The sequence below is a fragment of the Balaenoptera physalus genome, assembly GCF_965194825.1.
Source record: "Balaenoptera physalus genome assembly, chromosome: 11".
In the NCBI taxonomy this organism is placed as follows: domain Eukaryota; kingdom Metazoa; phylum Chordata; class Mammalia; order Artiodactyla; family Balaenopteridae; genus Balaenoptera; species Balaenoptera physalus.
Window position 1 is genome coordinate 79,546,082 of NC_138896.1, and position 22,487 is coordinate 79,568,568.

Sequence of the window (22,487 nt, forward strand, 5' to 3'; positions counted from 1 at the left end):
AGGGTGGCGTTGGAAGGGGCAGAGTCACGAGACAGGATGTTCTGGGCTTCAGAACTGCTTGGGCAAAGAATGTGGGAAGTGTGGAACGCGAGAGCGTCTGGAATCACCCTCTGGCCTTGGTGCTTAGGACTTGCTGAGGCTGGACGGGCCGTCAGTTGTGCTGTTGGCCAGGTTGTGAAGAACCTCAAAAGATGTGTAAAAGGGCTTGGATTTGACTGTCTAGGCCTGTGCTATCTGCCAGCCACTTGTGGCTGGTTAAATGCAAATTAATTAAAGAATTAAGTAAAATGTACAGTTTAGCACCTCAGTCACACTAAACACATTTTGAGTGCTCAATAGTCCTGTGTGGCTTGTGGCTACTGTATTGGACAGTGCACATATAAAACATTTCCATCATCACAGAAAGTTCTGTTGAACAGTGATGCTATTAGTGGTGTTGTAGTTTGAACTGTGGCTTGTGGAGCCAAATCTGGCCCTCTGCCTGTTCTTCTAAAGTTTCATTGGAACACAGGTCACACCCATTCATTGTCATATTGTCTATAGCCACTTTCTCACTAGAACAGTAGATTTGAATAGTTCCAACAGAGACCTTTTGACCAGGAAAACCTAAAATATTTACTGTCTGGCCCTATACAGAAAAAGTTTGCTGATCCCTGCTATAGACCCTGGGGAACAATGGAAGATGTCCAGGCTGAAAGTAAGGTAGATGATTGTATTTATGGCCCTGAGAGGATAACTCGGGTGGTGGTAGGTGGGCCAGATTGGTGGGGAGACCCATTCACAGTGACCTCCAAGAGTTCTCATGAGAGATGATTGAGGCCTTGCCCTGGCAGGTATGGTTCCACCAACCTGTGGTCCATTTAACAAAACGCCATCAGTGAAGTCCTTTAACTTCTTGGTTCTAAAAATTATTAATTGGAGCCAGGGTTCTTGACTTAGTGTGTCTTAGACCCCTTTGCTCTCTGAAGACTGCACTCTTTATTCATAAAGTAATATACATGGGGTTACAAAGGCAACCAGTTATATTGAAATACAGTTATCAGAAATAAATTTTTGGATATATCAATGGTAATAAATGCACATCTGTATTAAAATGTTTAGTAACAAAATCTAGCAGCAAGTCTAATAGCTACCATAATTTTGACGTAGTGATGAGTTTTGAGGATATTTTGAGATATTGCTGACACTGTAATATGACGGGAAAAGATTTTTTTGGTGACAAAACCACCTGTGTTTTACGGTCTACATTCATAATGGAAAGATTTGCTACATTTTAGTCAGAGGTTACTGCAAACAAAGATTAAACTTTTTCCCCTTTTCCAGTTCATAACCTCCCCCCAACCCCGGCCACCCCATCTTCCCCTGCAAGAGTCCCTGACTTAGGCCATCCATCATGGGAAGCTGTAGGGCAGTTGAGGATGGTGGCTTGTCTTGCTAGATGTCTTGGACATTTAGCTTCATAGTAGATCATATGAGAAGTTCCACTTTTCTCTACTTTGTGAGATATTCTTTATAGATATCATAAAGCATGATGCCAAAGGGAAAGGGAATGTGTCAGAGGAGGCTGAATCTTGAACAGCGATGGCTAAGAAAGAGCTGCAGAGTGAAAGGTGGGAGAGGAGGGCATTCCGAGTAGAGGGAGTAGCCTGTGCAAAGACCTGGAAGGACGTGCAGTTGGGTGCCCCCTCTGGAGCGGAGGAGAGGGCGCGTGGAGGCGAGGGATGAGGGCAAGTGGGGAGACAGGCAGGGACCCACCGCAAGGGGCCTTGGGACCCTGCTGAGGGGTTTGGACTTTGTCCGGAATTGCTGGGATATTTTAAGACTTTTGGCCCCGAGCCTATCATATCAAATACAGGAAAACACACCCATCTCTCACTTTACAGAAAGAATGTATTTGTGTGTATTGTTACATAATAATTTGAAACTTTTAAAAAAAATAGTTTTGCCTTTGTTTATATTTGTGTTTTGTTATATTATTTGGCTGTGACTATTCCTTTATTTTACTGTTGACTGATTTCTCTGCAGCCATGATGCATATTTGGGAATTCTTGGGATGTGAGAAAACTAACCTGTAAGTCATTTTCAAAATGTAATGGAATTTAGGACTTTGCTGGCAGTCCAGTGGTTAAGACTCTACATTTCCATTGCATGGGGCATGAGTTTGATCCCTGGTCGGAGAACCAAGATCTCGCATGCCACGTGGTATGGCCAAAAAAAAAAAAAAAAAGAAATGAAATTTCTGTGAATATCAAAGTTAGCCATTAATAAAGAAGATATAATGTTAAATGCAGGAATTTAATAAAACATTTATTAGCTTCAATTTCTTTTGATTTTCTTATTTTGGGGGACCAATTTCCCCATCTGCCCCTACCCAGCTTTCAAATTATTTTGTAGGTCCCTGAGAAGGAGCTGTGCCTGAGGGGTATGAGGCAGCCCTGCTGGGGCTAATGGGAAAATTGGGGTAGAGTTTTGATCTGTGTGCTTAGATTGAGTAGCCAGTCAAGTGGGCCTGACATTAGCTGATGGCTCCTGGGCTGGGGATCCATTCAGAGGTGGCCAGCAGGATTTGGGGAGAGATGGGATTTGGTGAAGGAGGGTGGTCAGGGGAGTCTAAATGGGTTTTGTAATTTGTCATTTATTTGGTAGATTTGTTGATTAGTGGTTGTCTGGTTAAGTTGGCTGGTTGGTTGTTGATCAGTTGGTTTATTAATGAGTGGGTGGTTGTTGGTTGGATAGTAGATGGTAGTAGTGTCTTACCTCCCCCTCCCCCCTTTCGTTTTCTTCTTTTTCCTATGTGACAAGCATCATACTAGGTACCAGGATCACACTGATGCTTCAGACAGAGCCTGGGCCCTGTCCCTAGGACACTTACATTACAGTTGAGTAAACCTCAGATTTGGATCCAGGACTACACAGAGAGTGGATTTAATTAGCACCCACGCTGTGTGGCTCATTGCTATTATTGTTATGCTTATGAGTATTTCATTCCTAAATAGCACTAAGAATGCTACTTGGGTTTGTTTCAGTTGCTCCACAAATATTTTTTGCTAACTTTTACTAAGCTCTCCCCTCTCCCCTGCGTAGGAAGTTTAGAACTAAGTGGCAATTGGGTGGAGGTTCTGGAGGTTTCCCCAGCTCACATAATTTGACATTCCACTTGCCCACATCAGGATGATTTCCCCCTCTTTCTACCAGTGATCCAAATTGCTGGTTTCTGTCTCTGACTCTTCCCACTTGGCAATGCGTTGTTTGAAGAATATTTTGACATTAGAAGCTCTAAAGCAAACCCAGGGGCTTTCCTGGTGGTGCAGTGGTTAAGAATCCGCCTGCCAATGCAGGGGACACAGGTTCGAGCCCTGGAAGATCCTACATGCTGCGGAGCAACTAAGCCCGTGCTCCACAACTACTGGGCCTGCGCTCTAGAGCCTGCAAGCCACAATTACGGATCCCGCGTGTCACAACTACTGAAGCCCTGCGCCGAGAGCCCGTGCTCCGCAACAGGAGAAGCCACCACAATGAGAAGCCCGCGCACCGGAACAAAGAGTAGCCCCCGCTCACCACAACTAGAGAAAGCCCACACGCTGCAACGAAGACCCAACACAGTCAGAAATAAATAAATAAAATAAATAAATTTTAAATAATAACTAAAAAATAAAGCAAACCCAGGAAGGAGGAGGCTGGTTTCAGCCTGGATTCCTCTAAATCATTGCCCGTGTTTAAGAATTACAGTTTTTAAAAAAAAAAAATTACAGTTTTCACAAGAACAGTAAGATATTTCTTAGTGTGGTTTTTAAGTGAGTTAGTTATCACCAGAATTGTATAAACACCGTGGTTAAGGGGTGTGCACCCCTTTGAGACTCTCAACTAGAACTGACCTTTGAGAACCTGCTTTATCTCCCTTTATCTGTAAAACTGGTTGCTTTCAAGTTGCAAGGTTCTAGTTTCTTAATTACTGCCACTGAAACAGTTGTAGATTAGAGAAAGCCTTAGTAACTTATTTCCTGTTGTCCTTTTGTGTCTCTTGTCTGTCTCCTTCACCCCACACCTACCGGTTTTATAAAACATAATCTCCCAGCCTATGGGAGTGTTCAGGAGAAGTGTTTGTAGAGATCTGAAGGGCAATTTAAGGTAGAATTACCAAAGTGTCTTCTGGAGACTACTAGTGCCCTTTGAGATAGTATTTAAAAAGTCCTCTAGTATTTAAAAAGTCCTCTAGGGGCTTCCCTGGGGGCGCAGTGGATAAGAATCTGCCTGCCAATGCAGGGGACACGGGTTCGAGCCCTGGTCTGGGAAGATCCCACATGCCGCGGAGCAACAAAGCCCGTGCGCCACAACTACTGAAGCCCCCGCGCCTAGAGCCCATGCTCCGCAACAAGAGAAGCCACCGCAATGAGAAGCCCGCGCACCGCAACAAAGAGTAGCCCCCGCTCTCTGCAGCTAGAGAAAGCCCGTGTGCAGCAACGAAGACCCAACACAGCCAAAAATAAATAAATAAAATAAGAATAAAAATAAATTAAAAAAAAAAGAAAGAAAACTGTTAGATAATATCGTGATTCAGAAAAAAAAAAAGGCCTGTAGTCCAGTAAAGTTGGGAAGTACCGTGTGACACCCTAGTGTTCTCTTGGAGATTGTCAATGTACATTTGCCTATTAAAGGCTCTGAGAAGTCCTGCAGCAGTTTAAAATTGTTCAGTTCCATTTGTCTCCAGCTTATTTGACCACAGGAAGCCTTTTGTCTTGGTAAACCAGTTAACATCTAGTGCAGTCTTTTCTAAGATGTGGTACTTGTGGGTACTCAAGATGACATATTAGGTGTTACACAACCTATGTTTAAAAGTTGTAACAGTTATGTTTTCACAAGTAGTTAAAAAAAACAACAACAACTAGGGCATCATTCACTCATTCATTCATTCATTCATTTGGCTAAGGGAAAAAGGAAAAGTGAGTTGATTTAAGGAAAATAAACCCTAGTAAATGGCCCAAGTGGTCAGAGGATAGGGCCAGGTTTCTGAGTGTGGGTTGAGGGACAGATACTCCTCAGAGCCAAGTTTAGGCAGAGCTGGTGTTCTTGCTAAGGCAGGAAGCAGCTACTGAACCAAGCGCAGGACTCGTTAGATGAACGGGTGAGGAAGACATTTGTCTGTGGGCTGTGTGCCTTCAGCAATGGTGGCAGCTGTGGTTGGGGGTGAGGTGTTGGGTATTTAGTGTGTGTCACTTGCTGGCCCTGCACTTGGACACTGTACCTCAGGAATGTTAGGATGTGTTCCCATTTTAGCAGCAAAGCTGACCTGCTGTGTGCTTGGTCTGTTTATCTTACTGCCAGGGCCATTTATTATGGGACAGAGTTCAGGGGCACAGTGATAAATCTCTTTTAGGAGGATGATGTAATAACCCTCAGCATTTATTTCCTCCTTGACTTTTGCCAGTTTTGAAAGCCTTTGCAATACCATCACATCCATGTCTGGGTCTCCTTCTCTGCAGCTCCAGTCTGGTCTCCAGGCAGAATGGTCAATGAGGATTCTGGAGTTGGATGGCCTGGATTCAAGTCCCAGCTCCACCACGTATCAGCTATGTAACTCTGGGCTTAACTTATCATCTTATCAGTTTTTCCATCTGGAAAATGGGGCTAACAGTGGTATCTCATAGGCAGTAGTGAGAAGTCAGTCAGGGGATTGCACTGGGCCGGCCCCAGGTCTTCATGTATAAATAAGAGGCTGGGCCTCCATATCATGGGAGGAACACTCTCAGGGTACCAGGGAAGGGGGTGTGAAGGGATCAGGAAGGTGGGTGGTTGATATATATATTTTTTTTTTTTTCTTTTGGTTGGCTTGAAAGACATGCCCAAAGGTAACCAGATGACTCCCTCTTCTTCAACATCTTCCACTCCTCTGGCCAGCTGTTTGGAAGTGGCAGAGGCCATCTGAGGCATGGAGCTTGCTTGTCTGGGATGGGTGTATCTCGCTGAGGAGTGGGAAGGCATTTGGATGGCCACGGTGTGAAAGATGAGCAGAGGAAATCACCACAAGGACAGCCATGCAAGCCTGAAAAGCCTCACGTATTTGTTGATGGGTATCTTGGCCCACTGTGAAGATTACATGTGGTGTAAAAAGATGAGAAACTGGCTCCCTCCTGCTTCCCCTACCCCCATTCCCTGCTCCTCTACCCAGAAGCAATTGCACTGTTGGTGAACAATTTCTTATCTCTTCAAGAGATCTTCCATGCATATATGAGCCCAATTATGTCATTCCCCCGGCCACCCCTTTACTCCGATTCCAACCTTTCATCATTTGATAAAATCTGTCAATTTTCTCACATCAGTGCCTATAGATCCCGACAAGCAATTTTGTCCAAATGAAGAGTTCTTTAACATATACATTACTATGCTTCTTTCTTTTGGGGAATGTTTGTCAAAATTTATTAAAAAAGTAAGGTGTATAGTTTAAATTAAAAAAAATTCAAACAACACTGGAGCATGCATGTAACAACAACAACAAAAAGAAAACCCATCTTTGCCATCACCCCGAGTCTTTCCTAGAGAGAGCCAATGAGCACAGTTTGTTGTGCGTGCGTCCAGATCTTGCTTTTCAGACGCAGAGTCATGCCTTGTCACAAACAGGATTGCACGAACTATGCTTTTCTACAAATTGTCCTGTTCCCTTAATATATCATGGAGGCCTGTCTCTGCTGGAACACATATATCTTTCTTATTCTTTTCACAGCAGCCTGTTATTCTCTAGCATGGATGTTCTGTAACGTTTATTTAACAAGTTATTTGTGGGAAGGCATTTAAATTGTTTTCAGTCCCCTCCCCCCCATTATATTATAGTAATGAACTGCTTTAATGGTTAAAGGTCACTTTAATACCCAAACCCCTCTTCCTCCCCCCATTAGAAAAAGGAATCACGTTAGGGAACTTTCTTGAATACTTTGTGCTTCAAATTGAATTTTTTGACCTTGCATTTAATTTTCTGTCAGCGGTGGCCCAGCCTGGCCCCTGCAGACTTCTCAGGAATCTGCTGGAGGAGTCGGGGTGGCCTGCAGATTTTAGCAAACTGCCAGTTCATTCAGCAGCTCGCTGAGCAAAGAACATCTTGATTCTATCAGGCTTAATCCCGGGTCCCTGATGGGCTGGCTCTTGTGGTCATTAGCAAATGGAATGCTGTGTTAGAAGGCTGAGTCCTGGGGTACTCGGCTCTGAGCAGTCTTGAATCAGAGTTGAATGGCGTTGAATCTTTCACAGTGCTAACGGGGCGCCGTGAAGTCCCCACACGGGTGTGTGTGTATAATATTACAGTGACATCGTGGTGGTTGTAATAGTCCTTGCTGAAGTGGTGGCGCCCTCATCAGGCAGAATGCTACCTGCTTGACTACATTATCTCGCAATGGTTCAGTGAGGTGAGTCTAGTTATGATGCTTATCTTACAGATGAGTCAGAGCAGGGCTGTGACCCACCCCAGTCCCACAGCCAGTTCATGGCTGCGCTTGGGAGGGGAACCAGGCTCACTGAGTGACTTAGTGTCCCTGACCTCTGGGTTACTTGGCTACCAATTATTTCAGCAAGTGAGCTCCCCTTTGTTTGAGTAGCTTCAGTCCTGCCCCCCGAGCCCGTGTTCTTTACACGGGGGGTTGGTGGTGTGGAATTAATTTACAGGAAGGAGCCCGACATTCGGGCTCTGTTGTGGTCGGGTAGCACGTGTGTCCGGGGGCCTCCTCATGTAATCGTGGGTTGAAGGTCCAAATTTAGGGGTACAAATTTGAGCCTTCCACTGAGCTAAAGGCCTGGTACAGAGAGGAACTGTCGGGAAAATGTCAATATAGGTAAAGCAGGGACCGTGCCCCAGTATCTATCCCTTGAGAATTTCCTTTTCTCCAACCTCCTCCTCTTGCTGTTGGTAATGGTGAGAGCCAGCAGTTATAAATTATTTGGAATTTCCCTCAGCTTGGTTCCCATTCAAGACTTTAAATTGGGAGTTTTGTTCCTTTTATGACTTCACAATCTTTGGGCAGCCTGCCATTTCTATAACAGGCTCATATGAGTTGTAACATGAGGTGAGGTACCGGGGGAAAAATGCAAACTTATTTCTCCCCTTTCAGACTGAGGAAGTCACCTTGATCTGATTTTTGTAACAAGGCTCAACTTTTACAAGTTTGCAGTAGAAGGATGAATACCTATCCTATTCATCATCGTTATTATTTTTTAACTTTTATTCTTAATTATAAAAGGAAAAAAGAACCCTCAAGGGACATAGCCTAGCATGAGAGACAAAAGGCAAAAAGTTGTGTTTTTTTTCTTTCTTTTTCTTTAAGAGATCTTCAGTGTCTTGCCTTGTGGGATAATGCCGGTTTACGTTATAATAATGCTGTATCTCTTTGTGGAATATTTTAAAGCCAATTTAGCTTACTTTCTTCCTTGAAACTGTAATTTGTATTAGGCACAGGGCCTGGCACCCAGTAGGCAGCTAGGAAGTAATTTGTTGAATGCAAGAACAGATGAATAAAGTGAGCTTTCAAGTACGTGAATGTCCTAATTTCTGTTTTCCAGGGAAAACACAGGTTAATAGGTTTGGGTAAATAAGAGCAGAGCTGGGTCTTCTCCCATCTTCCTCAGTTTCCCCTGCCGAGCAGTGGTACACGCAGGGAGGACCTCCCAGATGCAGGGCCAGGGCCATGATCTTTAGAATCCCCAGTCCCTAGGGTGCAGTAGAGGCTGAGCAAGTCATGGTTGAGACACAGGAGACTAAAATGATCCAGCTCTGACTCCTGCTTGTACCTCCCAGGTCTTGTGCTGTCACTTGCCATGCTGTCCATTTACCATGTTTTTCTCCTAGTACCATGGCAGTTTAGGGATCATGGGAATGATTGGGGCCGTTAGAAGTTCAGAAGCCCTGTTGGGTTCCCCTCCCATACACAGATGCTTACTGGCCGTGTTGCCCGGGGGTGGGTCCTGTCCCTGTGCACAGTCTCCTCATCTGTAAAATGAGAGTCATAACTGTACTTGCCTCATGGAGCTGTCATGACGTAGCGAGTATTCAGAAAAGTAGGGAGGATAAGAGTAGGATAAGTTGCTCTGGCAACAGAGAGAACTGGTTTTAAATCTAGGCTCTCCTATGTCACTTTTGGCAGATGCCTTCAAGCTCTGTGAGCCTCTGTTTTCTCATCTGTAAAACGGGACTAGCCACCAAAGCCATCCTTATAGGCTTGCTGTGAGGGTTGCATGCGGTGATGCATGTGACCCAGAGGAGAGGTCTGGAAGAGAGAGCTGCTGTCATATTTTGGCTGCTGTTGATGTCAGGAGAGGAGGTGCTTAGGAGTCTTTCCCAGTCGTGGTTCCTCCTGCCCTTACTCCTTTCCTTGTGGGCTTCCCAGTGGGCTGTGCATGTGTGCACAGCACGGACAGTGAGCTGTGTTTCAGGTGGGGTGGCCTCGCCACAGGACAGACCGAGCTGGAGTTAAAAGGTGACGAGGCCCTCCATTCACAGCCAGCGTTTATTATTTCAGCTGGACATGTTCTCAGAGCGTTGTGGCTGGAAGCTGTGAGTGAGGGACAGACGCCTCCATGCTGAGGCCTCGGGAGCTCATGCTGGGGTTTACCCGCGCCTCCCAGTGGCTGGACTCTGGGCTCCTTGACTCACAGGTCAAGCTCCGGAATCCCTGGGGCCCTTGGCCTGCTGGTCGCCCAGGAGAACCGTGAGGCAGCAGTGCAACCAGTTAGCGCAGGGACCTGCAGCTTTGGGGTCAAAAAACCTAGTTTAGATACATTTTGGTGCACCTTTCTTTTTTCCTTCTATTAATTAATTAATTAATTAACTAATTAATGAATTACTTTTTGGCTGCGCTGGGTCTTCGTTGCTGCGTGTGGGCTTTCTCTAGTTGCGGCGAGCGGAGGCTACTCTTCATTGTGGTGCGCGGGCTTCTCGTTGCGGTGGCTTCTCTTTGTTGCGGAGCGCAGGCTCTAGGCGCACAGGCTCAGTAGTTGTGGCTCGCGGGGTCTAGAGCACAGGCTCAGTAGTTGTGGTGCACGGGCTTAGTTGCTCCACAGCATGTGGGATCTTCCCGGACCAGGGGTAGAACCCATGTCCCCTGCATTGGCAGGCGGATTCTCAACCACTGTGCCACCAGCGAAGTCCCTCTTTTTTCCTTCTTTCTTTAACCTATCTAACAAGGTTAGATTCCTTTTTCTTACTTTTCAAGGATTTCCCACTAATAGTAAGTGGGAAGAGACTATCTCCTAGGCCCTTTACTATACCTGTCTCATTTAGTTCAGCAGACTTCGTTGCTGGATATAAAGGAATTCTCAAAAGTGGTAACTTTTCAAAAGTGGCATTGAAAAGAAAGCCTACTGGGTGATGCAAATGCAACGTTTTTTTTTTTTTTGGCCACACTGTGAAGCTTGTGGGATCTTAGTTCCCCAACCAGGGATCGAACTTGGCCCTGGCCCTCCCCCCGCCCCACCCCAGCCACACACAGTGGAAGCGTGGAGTCTTAACCACTGGATTGCCAGTGAATTCCCGTAAATGCAACTTTTAAATAAAGGATACCTCTTAACCAGAAAGTAGGTGTTTGGGATAAATTACGAAACAGGGCATCATCACAGTATCTATGGTCTGAAAGTCCACCAAAAACTCTGTACCAAAATAAAAATAAGATATTTGTGAAATAATTTGTTCTAATTATTCTTGGCAAAAGTCCGGCAAATGAGAGAGAACAGAAGGAATAGGTGGCAAAGCAGAAAATTTGAAGTCTGAGGTTATGCATAAGGAACGTGTTATGGACCTATAAACGAAATCTCAAATCAGGGATTTGGGAATGCTTATTACTCCATTCTCTTGCAAAGAAATCTCAGCCACCATTCCTCAAGCTGTGCCCAGGGCAGGCATTGCTAATCTGCACAGTAATCTGAGCCTCTCTATTCCCCCTGCCTTGTTCATGGCAGGCATTGGTAATCCATTTCAGCAGTCTTCCTCGCTGAAACCAGGTAGGGCCTCAGAATCTTTCTCAACCCAGTGAAAGAGTTTCACCTCATGTGCCAACACCACTTGCCACCCTTGGTCTATTGTATCAACTCTTGAAAAATTACTAACATGAAAAGGCCTTCCAAATGAACTCTCTTAACTGAACCCTGACATAGCAATATGTAAAATTTGTCAATTCAGACAGTTTTTTTGTCATCCTTGAGTAGTTCATGAGCAAAGACAAGAATGGGAAATCCAGCTGACCTCAGTGCCCCGATCCACCCTTATTTTATTGTGGTCTGTATTTTATCTTACTGATAGAAATAAGAACAGGCCCATGTGACTTAAGGTCTTCAAGGCCCAGAACATCCTCTTATTATGGTTAAACTGGCACAATGAAGAGATTTTTAGAAAAATACAGTGGCTTTTTTCAGGCTTCAGGTTGGCGGGGCGCCCTATTCTGGGACCCAGGTTCCTTCCATCACCTTGCCTGGCCTCTTTTAGGACCGATCACAGCTCAGTGACTGCGGTGCCAGGCACTCTGGCTGGCTGTCGTGGGGAGAGTGCTCAGAGGAGGCCCACCCACTGCCCAGGGCCACGTGGTGGCACACTTCCTTCTGCTATCCACTGGTGAGGCAACCGCACCACCGAGCTGGGGAGACTGCGGAGCCATCTTGCAGGAAGCCACATGCCTGGGAGAAGGGGAGGTGGGGTTTTAGTGGCTAGAGAGTAGACTTTACCATGGTATCCTTTAGTCATTAGAGGTGTGAGTCACCTGGTTAGAAAAGTCTGTCTTGTCCTCTTTAGCCCTTTGTTGGTTCCAGGCCCTGGAGAGAAGCCCTGAGCCGGAGGGGTAGGGGCAGGGGTATGTGTGGAGAAGTCAGCCTGGCCCCCTTCATCCTGCCAAGGGGTCAAAGTGCACAGTTCATCCTCTGCTGTGTGGATGCAAGGACTGTTGCACCCCCAGAAATGTGAGTTCCGTTCTGGGCGGCCAACTGAGATGGTCTTCTGCATGACCTCGGGAACAAGTGACATCTGGGCTTGTTTTTTTTTTTTTTTTTTTAATAAACTTATTTATTTTATTTATTTATTTTTGGCTGTGTTGGGTCTTTGTTGCTGTGCGCGGGCTTTCTCTAGTTGGCAGCGAGCGGAGGCTACTCTTCGTTGCAGTGCACGGGCTTCTCATTGCAGTGGCTTCTCTCGTTGTGGAACACGGGCTCTAGGCATGCGGGCTTCAGTAGTTGCGGCACGTGGGCTCAGTAGTTGTGACTTGTGGGCTCTAGAGCGCAGTCTCAGTAGTTGTGGCGCACGGGCTTAGTTGCTCCGTGGCATGTGGGATCTTCCCGGACCAGGGCTCGAACCCGTGTCCCCCTCATTGGTAGGCGGATTCTCAACCACTGCGCCACCAGGGAAGCCCCTGGGCTTGGTTTTTGGTTTTTTGTTTAAATAAAATTTATTTATTTATTTATTTATTTATTTTTGGCTGCGGTGGGTCTTCATTGTTGCACACGGGCTTTCTCTAGCTGCTGTGAGCAGGGGCTACCCTTCGTTGCGGTGCGCGGGCTTCTCATTGCAGTGGCTTCTCTTATTGCAGAGCACGGGCTCTAGGCACGTGGGCTTCAGTAGTTGTGGCACGCAGGCTCCGTAGTTGTGGTACACGGGCTTAGCTGCTCTGTGGCATGTGGGATCTTCCCGGACCAGGGCTCAATCCTGTGTCCCCTGCATTGGCAGGTGGATTCTTAACCACTGCGCCACCAGGGAAGTCCCTGGGCTTGGTTTTGACTGAGAAACTGAGGAAAGTGGTAAACTGTCTCCTTTCAGTTCAGGGTGCCCTCTTGGCTGACAGTTCAGCCATAGTTTGTTCAGCTTGGGAAAGGAGGCAGGACGGAGGGAAACTGCCAAGCCGACCTGGGATGTCAGTGAGCACCGGGCTGCCGCGTGGTGCTGGGCCAGGTGATGTGAGCGCTGCAGTGCGGGGTTACCTTGGGGCAGCTCTGCACGGGACGCTGCGAACAATCGATGCTGACGGGAAGCCCCAGCGCAAACTTGCAGGTCACCACCTGTCACTGCTAAGCTTTCGTTTTACCTTCTGCCTTTGTCTTGTTGTCTCAATGTTGACAAAAGCATGTTGAAGTCACTGGTGGTAAGAATGATAGTAACAATACCAGCATTTAACAAAAACTGACTGAGTGGGGTCTGAGTGCTGGAGATGTGTTATCGTACTTAGTCTTCCCAGCAGCCCTGTGCTCGTGTTCCAACATTATCCTCGACTTATAGGCGCCCAGGGGTTGGATGGCTTGGCCAGGGTCCTACAACCAGTGTGGTGGCGCGGAGCCCATACCTGCAGAGCCTGCACCTTAATGACCTCACCTCTCCCGCCTGCCCTCTGTGCCACGTGCTGTGTTGCCTGCTGGGGGTGCGGAGGTGACCACAGTCTGGAGCAGTTTAAACCCTGTCGGAAAGGGCTGTGCGTGTACTTTTTGCATACACTCTACACAGGCAGCACCGCCCCTCATAGAGCACTGGAGCTCAGCAGGCAGGGACGTGTGCCTGTGCCAGCCTGCCCACCAAACAGCCAGGTGTCCAGGCTGCGGGATCAGCGGGAAGCTCAATGGTCCGTTTCTGCCTTTGCGCAGCTGACACCTTGAGCAGAGGAGGCAGACATGACAGGTGATTATTTAAAGTTTTTTTTCTGGCCGTGCCACTCGGCTTGCGGGATCTTAGTTCCCGGACCGGGGACTGAACCCAGGCTACGGCAGTGAAAGCGCCGAGTCCTAACCACTGGGCCACCGGGGAATTCCCGATAGGTGATTATTTAAGCACAGCTGTAGTTACACTGAAAGAAGGCGGGTACACAGCCTCGAAGGGGCACTTAATAGGGGACCTGTTCTAGTTTTGCAGAGTTGGATGTAGAAGAGGCATTAGCCAGCTGGGGAGAGAGTTCTGGGCCAAGTGGGCTGAGGCCAGGGATCAAGGATGAGCCTGGGGCAAGGTGAAGCTTGGAAGTCAAGGAGGGCCAGACCCTTGGCTCACGTGGGCTGCTCTTTGTACCATATTCTCTTTCAGGAGGGTCCTGATAAATTATCAGTAGTTTTGCTCCTGGGCAGTTCTTTGTTCCTCTCTGGGGGTCTCAGGCCTAACCTCTGGAATGAATTGCTTGATTCAGAGAAGTGACATATTGAACATTTTATCCTCCCATTAATTCACAAGGTACTTTCTCACCTTTTGTTTCCTGCTTGCGTACAAACTGGGAATAAAGCTTCTGGGCTTCTGGTTCTAGGAAAGAGTGGCACATGGCAGGTACTCAGATGTTAGGTGAATGAGAAAGGGAGGGAAGGGGGTAATTAAGCGCCTGCTGTGTGCCAGGCAGTGTGCTTGGCTATTAGGATTTCCTAGCCCACCTACTGCTTACAGCAGCCCTGTGAAGGAGATGACTATGAATATTCCCATTTGGTAAACAAGGAGAAATGAGGCTCAGTGAGGATGAGCAGATTGTAAAGCGGCACACCTAGTTGAGCTGCCGGTTTCAGAGTCCGTTCTTGCGACCAGTCTGCCACACTGCCTCTCAGAGGGTAACAGAGAGAGGACAGGGAGCAGGGTGTGTGGCAGCCTGTCCCCCAGGCGGCCAAGTCATAGTGCAGAGTATGGCCTTGGTGGCTTGTCCCCAAGCACACTGGAAGTTTTCCTGAAACTCCTACCTCTCCTGGATTCCTGCAGCCACATGTTGGCTGCTTCTGACCCAGCAGCCAGCTGCAGTATGACCTGCTGTCCTTAGCCAGGAGAGCAAAAATGAGGGATGGTGTCCCCCCAGGCTTCTTCTCCCAGGCCCCCAACCCCTGACACCCTGGCAACAGCCAGGAGAGAAGGTTGACCCCGTGAACGGAGTAGGAGCGCCGATGGTTGCGTGGGTCCAGCCCTCCTGGTAAAAGTAGGGAGAGGTAAAAGATCACCATCTCTCTTACCTGGCGGGGAACTTGTCCACAAAGGAGATGTTTCTAAGATGCTGCTGAAGATTGCCCAGAAGCAGCTGGTTTCCACCCCCATACTTGCACCCATTCCAGAATGCTGCTTAACAGGACTGGGAAACTCATGTGCTGAAATTATGTGAAAACACCCCATCCTAGAATTTGTAATAGCTTGAATTAACTTTCTAGCTATTGGCGGGGGCGGGGTGGGGGGGGAGGCGGAAAGCCATTGCCCTCACTTGTATGCAACTTGGGCTAATTTTAAGTAGTTCCAGAAGGTGTGTGTGGTTTGAGGGCCAGTGTTGTCTGGAGCCAGGACTAGTTACATGGGGACTGTGATTGGTTGAATTTGGGGAGGAGAAGCTCGTGGCCAGATTCCAGCCCACTGACAATCTAAGCAGATTCTAGGAGGTCGGGCAGGCATGGTGGGCGTTGGCTTATTTTATTCCTGAAAGAGGCTCTCAGTAACTTAGGAGGTGGAATCCTGCCGAGAGGCTTCCAGCTGACCTGGCCTTTTCCTCCTTCCGTCTCTGCTCCATGTTTACACTCGACATAAACATCACAGAGCACGCTCACGGCTGCAAATTCTGTAGTCTGCTGTGATGGTTACACATGGACATTGTGATGCTGTGTAGCATTTCATTTTCAAGGCTCGGGGAGCCTCCTACTTCATATGGGTGGGAATGGGGAGGCCTTTTGGGCAAGTCGCCATCTTTTTATTGTTCCAAGAGCTTGGTGAAGCATTTGAACTTTCACCTGTCAAAATCACTTTTGGAATGAGGACAGCTTCTTAGAATAGCAGAATGAAAGTATCATTTATCCCAATGAGACCTTAATGGGGGCTTTCCCGTTTGGACACCCACCTTGAATTCATTGGAAACAGAAGTTCTGGGCATTGTATGTTTCATAAATTTGGCTCAGACATTTACTGGGTCATATTTCCCCCAAATCTTTTTGAAAAAGATTCATGTCTCATTCCTTTAAACCAACATGTGTAAGCTGGGTAAAAATAGAGCAAACTGGTTTCACGTTTTGATTTATGGACGAAATCTGCAAGCTTCCCTTCGAAAAGCATTTAAAACATAACTCAGGGAAGTTTGAGCTTTGCAGACTGATGCCTGTGGCTGGATGAGACTCTGACCTGTTCAGATTCTGCCTGGTGCAAGACCAGACGTGGCCAGGTCCACCCCTTACCCGGATTAGCAATAAGCATGCACACGCTCTGCTTCTCCCCCCATCTCCCCATACCCTTCTGAAGACTGCTCTTCTCCCCTTAGGCTGAAAAAAGGAAACTGGCATGGAAAATGGTTTGACGTGGAATTTTTTTAACCAGCGGTAGGTAGTAACTCAGTAATCAATAGCACTTTAAAGACACACTCGTAACAGGACATCTAATCCTAAAATTTCAGGCACGGTCAAGGACTGTCAGCTGGTCTAGCAGAATGAATTCCTTGGGTACCTGTATTCTGTGCAGGGGTTCAGTGTTTCGTGTACATCACTACTCCTTTGACCACAGGACCTCAGAAGCAGTGCTGGCTTCATGGTTGCACGACCTGGGCAGCTATACAGAGCCCTGTGCTCAGGGGGGTTCTGTGTGCTTGGTTTAATGCTCTGCTGTTGCCGTCTTGAAATTCTTAATACTTTTTGGACAAGGAATCCTGTATTTTCATTTGTCACTGGGCCCCGTGAGTTATGCAGACAGTCCTGCTTACAAGTTAGTTACACAGTTCATTATGTAGAAAATCCCTGGGCGCCTTAACTTTGAATGAGGATTGCTCGAATTTAGTGTGTCTGACCGGCCAGTTCATGATAATCTTTACGCTGTCCAGTTTTACGTGATCAAGTTTTGTTATGACTGACCTGCAACTGTGAAATTACCTTTGATTTCTGTGGGTTTGGGTGTGGGCTTTTAGGAGGGTTCTTTTTTCTTATAAGAGGACATAACAGTAAACAGGTTGATTTAAAAAAAAAAAGCCCCACCCTTTCAGTATTGAATGGCATGCCATTTACTCCTTAACGGCATGTGAGTTTATTTTTCATGTGGTTGTAGCTGGGTTTCATTAAGTGCAGTTTGACGTGTATTTAACCAACATTCAGGTGGCTTGCGGTGGGTGGGTGGGAGGGAGGGACAGGGCGTGGGGAGCTGCAGGATGAAGAAGGCTCAGTTACTCCCCAGCAGGAGCTCGCAGCCCTGGAGTGTGGTGGGGGGGGAGGCTGAGGAATGAATGGTTGTTTTCATGAGAGGACCCCGGTGTGGTTACACAGAGGCTGGTGGGAGTGAAGGATGCCATCTGTTAGATCTGGCCCTTGAATGATGATGTGGGGTTTGTCCTGCAGGAGGATGGGGTGAAGGGCCTTGTCATCATAGGGAATACAGAAGAGGTGGAGAAGTCCAGGGGGTTCATAGCAAGATGTGCTCCGGGAGTGGGGAGTCTGGAATGTGGAGTGTGGTGGGTGGCAGTGACAAGGGTGGAAAAGCAGGCCGGGTGGAGGTTGTGTAGGTCTCTCAAGGCGCTACATGTCTAAAGAGTTTAACTCTGGGCGGCAGGGACCATTGGTGAATTGGGAAGCGCAGGGGTACCTGACTAGAAGGATGGTTCTCGGGTTATGTGAACAATGATGGAGCTTCATGGCTGTTGAGGAAGCAGAGAGGGGAGGAAGGGCCACATATTTTGGGAGAGAGTGTAGAAAAGGATTTGCCAAGAGGTAGGGAGAGAATTGTGGGAACTGTGCCAGGGCTTTGGAGGAGGAGTCTAAGGTGATTCTGACATTTTCACCTTGGGGTCCTGGCAGAATGGGGGGGGTTGTAACAAAGGTTGTTTGGTGGGGAAAGGGTGTAGGAAATGGAGAGACAGACAGAAAGACATATCTTGGAGATAATGTTTGAATTTTGATGGGTGTAGATGGAGGTTGGAAACAGGACAGAGAGCCACAGGGAAGCCAAGGGGAGTGGGAAGTAGAAACCAGTGGCAGCGAGAGTTCCAGAAGGGGCTGGCCAGTGGCAGGGCATGTCCTGTTAAGCTGGGGGACGACTAGAAAAGGGGCCATGCCTTTGGCCAGTCACTTATCCTCCTGGCAACACTTTGCCCAATTAGATTAGCTTAACTGTTAGTTAAGCTAACTAACAGTCTTCTTTTATGAATGACTAACTTGTCAGAGAAGTGAGATGAAAATGATTGATAACACCCAGTATTTGTGAGATCTGAGAGAAAATGACCTCTTAAACATGTAGATAGGGGTGTAAACAGAAACAGCTTTTTATAGGGAAAAGATATCTAGGACATAGTGATTAGTGAAAAGAAAGATTTCAAGACTGATCATATAGTATAATACAAATTATATTATTGTATAATATACTATAATTTATAATATAATATAAATTCCGGCAGCAAACACTTACACATATGTGTGCACACAACCTGGTAGACAGTATACTGCCAGGTTAACAGGTGGTTATCTCTGGAATGCAGCCACCTCTTGTTATTGTCTATATTTCTGAAACGACTTCTTGAAATTAAAAAAAAACCTCTTTTTATTATGGAAAATTTCAAACGCATGTAAAAATAGAGACAGTGGAATAATGCGTTTTCATGGACTTATAATCCAATGACACTGGTTGACAGCGTTTTGGAATCTTATTTCATCTCTTCGCATCCTTAAGTGTTTTGAAGCAAATGCCAGCATTGCATCCCTTCACTCTCATATAGCTCAGTGTGGTTCTCTAACAAACAGTTGAGGACTACATTTACTTTCTTACAAAGAGTGTGATTCACACCTGTGCAACCCAGAGGCTTGACCAGGCCTGTGTCTCTCTGCTCAGACAGCAAAGCCATCGTGGATGGGAACCTGAAGCTCATCTTGGGCCTGGTGTGGACGCTGATCCTCCACTACTCCATCTCCATGCCTGTGTGGGAGGACGAAGGGGACGACGACGCCAAGAAGCAGACGCCAAAGCAGAGGCTGCTGGGGTGGATTCAGAACAAGATCCCCTACTTGCCCATCACCAACTTTAACCAGAACTGGCAGGATGGCAAAGCCCTGGGAGCCCTGGTAGACAGCTGTGCTCCAGGTAAGTGCCCGTGGCTGCCTGAGCCATCCCTTCCAGAGGGGTGGGGGATGTGGACCCCTAAACCTCTTGGTTTTTGGTGGGAAAGCTAGGTTTGCTGTGATTGGTGTGTTTCTCTTGGTTTCTAGCCCATTGTAAGGTAACTAAAGGAACTAAAAATGCCTCAGTTTGCCTTTCTGATGGCATGTCTTCTAGGTCCATCCATAGACTTGTTTGAGCATTGAATTATTTACCCAAATTCTGAATGAAGGCCTTCATGCTCGGAGCAGAACTTGAGTTTGGCTTCCAGACCCCAAGTCCTGCTTCTTCTCCCTCTTTCCACAGTTGGTGCCTAGTTTCCCATTGGCTTCAGCATGTGCCCTATTAGGTGGTTTGGCATGAAAATCTAAAAACTTTTATTGAGTGGAAAGTACCCGTCTTTGTCAACCACTGGGTTGACTATATATGGCTTTCTCCGCCCTTTTCTTTCTGCATTGCTGTGAAATAGTGTTTGGTCAGGATCCAGTTGGAGCCTTTTCCACCCTTGATGGGCTCCTCTTTTCTGAGTGGTTGAATGTACACCAAGGTAGTAATTATCCTCACTGGAGGGTTTAGATTGATGGGTAGAGTTTGCTGATACACTCTCAGTAGAAAAACCAGAGCCTGTGTTTATGTGCACCTCCAAAATTGTTTTTAATAAAAAATCTGCCCTAATAATCATATTTTCCATTTACTGATTGCTCTGTATATGCTGAGCACATTGATATTAAGTAAGCTAGTGGTTCTCAACACTCTCAACTAGCTGGTGTCAACTGGATAGGGAAGGAGGGCTGGCCCTAGGCCCCAGTCTTCCTTGAGAGCCTGTAAGCTGGTGTCATCCAGAAGTAACTCAAAGCTCAGCATTAGTTCATTTCCCAGTGCCCTCTTTCTTGCTTCCATGCAAAGACACATTTTAGGGTGCCTCTTTCCAGTTTAAACCTGGGGATTTTTACTCCAGCCCTATACTTCTTGTGGTTACAAAGGTTTTTGAGATAATTCTAGGTTTAGGCCTTTGAGCAAGTGAATGTTGTAAGTACACAGGATGCTAGTTCAGTCTTTTAGATACATCCAGGATTGGGATTGTGATATTGTAACTTATAATACGAAATATATGTTTGGTCTTTGTCCCCTTTCCTGGCACAGAGCTCCTAAAACCCTTGGAATTTACTAAGCGAAAAGAGCTGTGGTAGTGGTGTTGTTCAGCCATGCCTGAGTTTGTTAATGAGGTGACTTTTGGAATGCCCCAAAGGATGGGGGCTGGATGTCGGGGGAACCAATCAGTGATTAGAGGGTTGGAACTTTCTCCCCTGTCCCCTGACCTCCAGGAAGGGGAAAGGGGATAGAGGTTGAGTTAACCACTAATGGCAGGTGATTTAATCAGTCCAGCCTGTGTAATGAAGCCTCCATAAAAATCCCTGAACTACGGGGTTTGGGGAGCTTCCAGTTGGTGAACATGTGGTGGTCCTGGGGGGGGGGGCGGGGTGTGCCTGAAAGGACATGGAAGCTCCTTGCCCCTTCTCAGACCTTGCCTTATGCATCTCTTCCATTTAGTAAAGTCCTTTTATAGTAAACCAGTGACCCAGTAAGTAAACTGTTTTCCTGAGATCTGTGAGCCACTCTAGGAAACAATCCAACCTGAGGAGGGGGTTGTAGGAACCTCTGATTAGTAGCTGGTTGGTCAGAAGCCCAGGTGACAAACCTGGACTTGTGATTGGGCTCTGAAGTTGGGGTTGGGGGAGTCTTGTGGGATTGAGCCCTTAGCCTGTGGGTTCTGATACTGTTTCCAGGTAGATACTGTCAGAATTAAGTTAAATCATAGGACACACAGCTGATGTCAACCCCACACATTTGGTGACCAGAGCACAGAAGTGTGAGTGTGATGTGTCCAAAAAATCTCTCCTGCAAAAAGGTACCAGGCCCAAATGGTTTTACAGGCTTTGTTTGTTCATTTATTTACACCACACCCTTAAGGAATGGATAAATTCCTATCTGAATGCAAGAAGATAACAGCCTGAAGAAGAAGTCTCAGCTCACGAAGAATAGTTTCTACCTTAGCATACTCATATCTGTGATACTTTTGGCCCACTCATATCTGTGATACTTTTGGCCCATAAAGCATACAGTTCACTAAGAGTTTTGGAAGAAACTGTTCTCTCAAGAGACTGAGTGAGTTTAGTTTAGGCACCTGGTTTCCTTTAACCTCTTCAGTCTGTTAATACTAACAGCATCTTTTGTGTGATGTTAACAGGTCTGTGCCCAGACTGGGAATCCTGGGATCCACGAAAGCCTGTGGATAATGCACGAGAAGCCATGCAGCAGGCAGACGACTGGCTGGGTGTCCCACAGGTATGTGTAGAAGCATGCGTGTCCCATGAAGCTGTTTCCCCTGATGCTCTGTGGATGCCTTTGGGTCTGGCAGGCAGTCTGACCTCCTCAGTGGTCAGCTTTCAATGAGCATTGTCTGTGGCTGTCTCCCATCTTCCTCAGTTTACCCATATTAATAGGTTCTCATTGACTTAGGTGCTTGTAGATCCCCTAAAGATCTTCACTGTCACATGTGACAGATTTTCTAGTATTTTTTTTTAATATTTATTTTATTCATTTATTTATTTATTTGGTTGTGCCTGGTCTTAGTTGCAGCAGGCGGGCTCCTTAGTTGTGGCTCACTGGCTCCTCAGTTGTGGCATGTGAACTCTTAGTTGCAGCATGCATGTGGGATCTAGTTCCCTGACCAGGGATTGAACCTGAACCCCTGCATTGGGAGTGCAGAGTCTTAACCACCGTGCCACCAGGGAAGTCCTGAATTTTCTAGTATTTCTGTTCCAAAGATCACAAAGGCCATGTCTGGATGCCAGGCTGCAAATGTGGACCTTAACCATAAGAAATTGCCAATATTTGACCATTTTTAACCTATTAAACATTTTTTTTAAATCCAATATCTTCAAGAAAGTCACTTAGAACTTTTTAAGAAATTTAAACCAGGATAACTCGCCATTAATGGAAAGTGTTTAAGAATTCATATTGCTCATAATCCTAACAAAGGAATATAACAACAGAACTTGGAAATTGAATATGTCTTGGATACCATCTAAGTAGCCACGTTGCTTAGTTGAGGTCCAATCTTCTAAGCCCTTCCAAGGAGTTTAAATAGCAACCCCTGACACCATGACTCCCATGTTCAAATACTCGGTCAAGAAAAGTTGTGGGTAGCCAGCGCCAGGGGATGGATGACCTCATTACAGGCTCCATTAAGGTCTTGAGTTGGTATTCAGAGCTGAGTTCAGTGTATTTGTAACAGGATCCCTTGGGAGGTAGACAATCTTGCCTGTATTTCTTTGGTTTGGTTTTGGCATCATGTCTCTTCTCCAAGGCCCATTCCTTGGCTCTTCCGCCCTCAGGAAGTGGTATGATATGTTTTTCATCTCCCCTTAAACCAAAACCCATCTTCTTTTGGCGTTCATGTGATGTTGGCAGTGTGTAAAGTTGT

At 46.6% G+C, this 22,487-nt stretch overlaps 1 protein-coding gene across 6 annotated transcripts in view; it reads left to right on the forward strand.

The window, feature by feature from the left end:
* FLNB (filamin B) overlaps positions 1 to 22,487 on the forward strand; it is a 137,955-nt gene that overhangs the window by 37,256 nt on the left and 78,212 nt on the right. For all 6 annotated transcript variants that reach the window (XM_082412038.1, XM_082412039.1, XM_082412040.1 and 3 more), the window contains exons 2-3: positions 18,737 to 18,985; positions 21,249 to 21,346. In XM_082412038.1, coding sequence (XP_082268164.1) covers positions 18,737 to 18,985; positions 21,249 to 21,346 — 347 coding nt within the window. The remainder of the gene's footprint in view (positions 1 to 18,736; positions 18,986 to 21,248; positions 21,347 to 22,487) is intronic.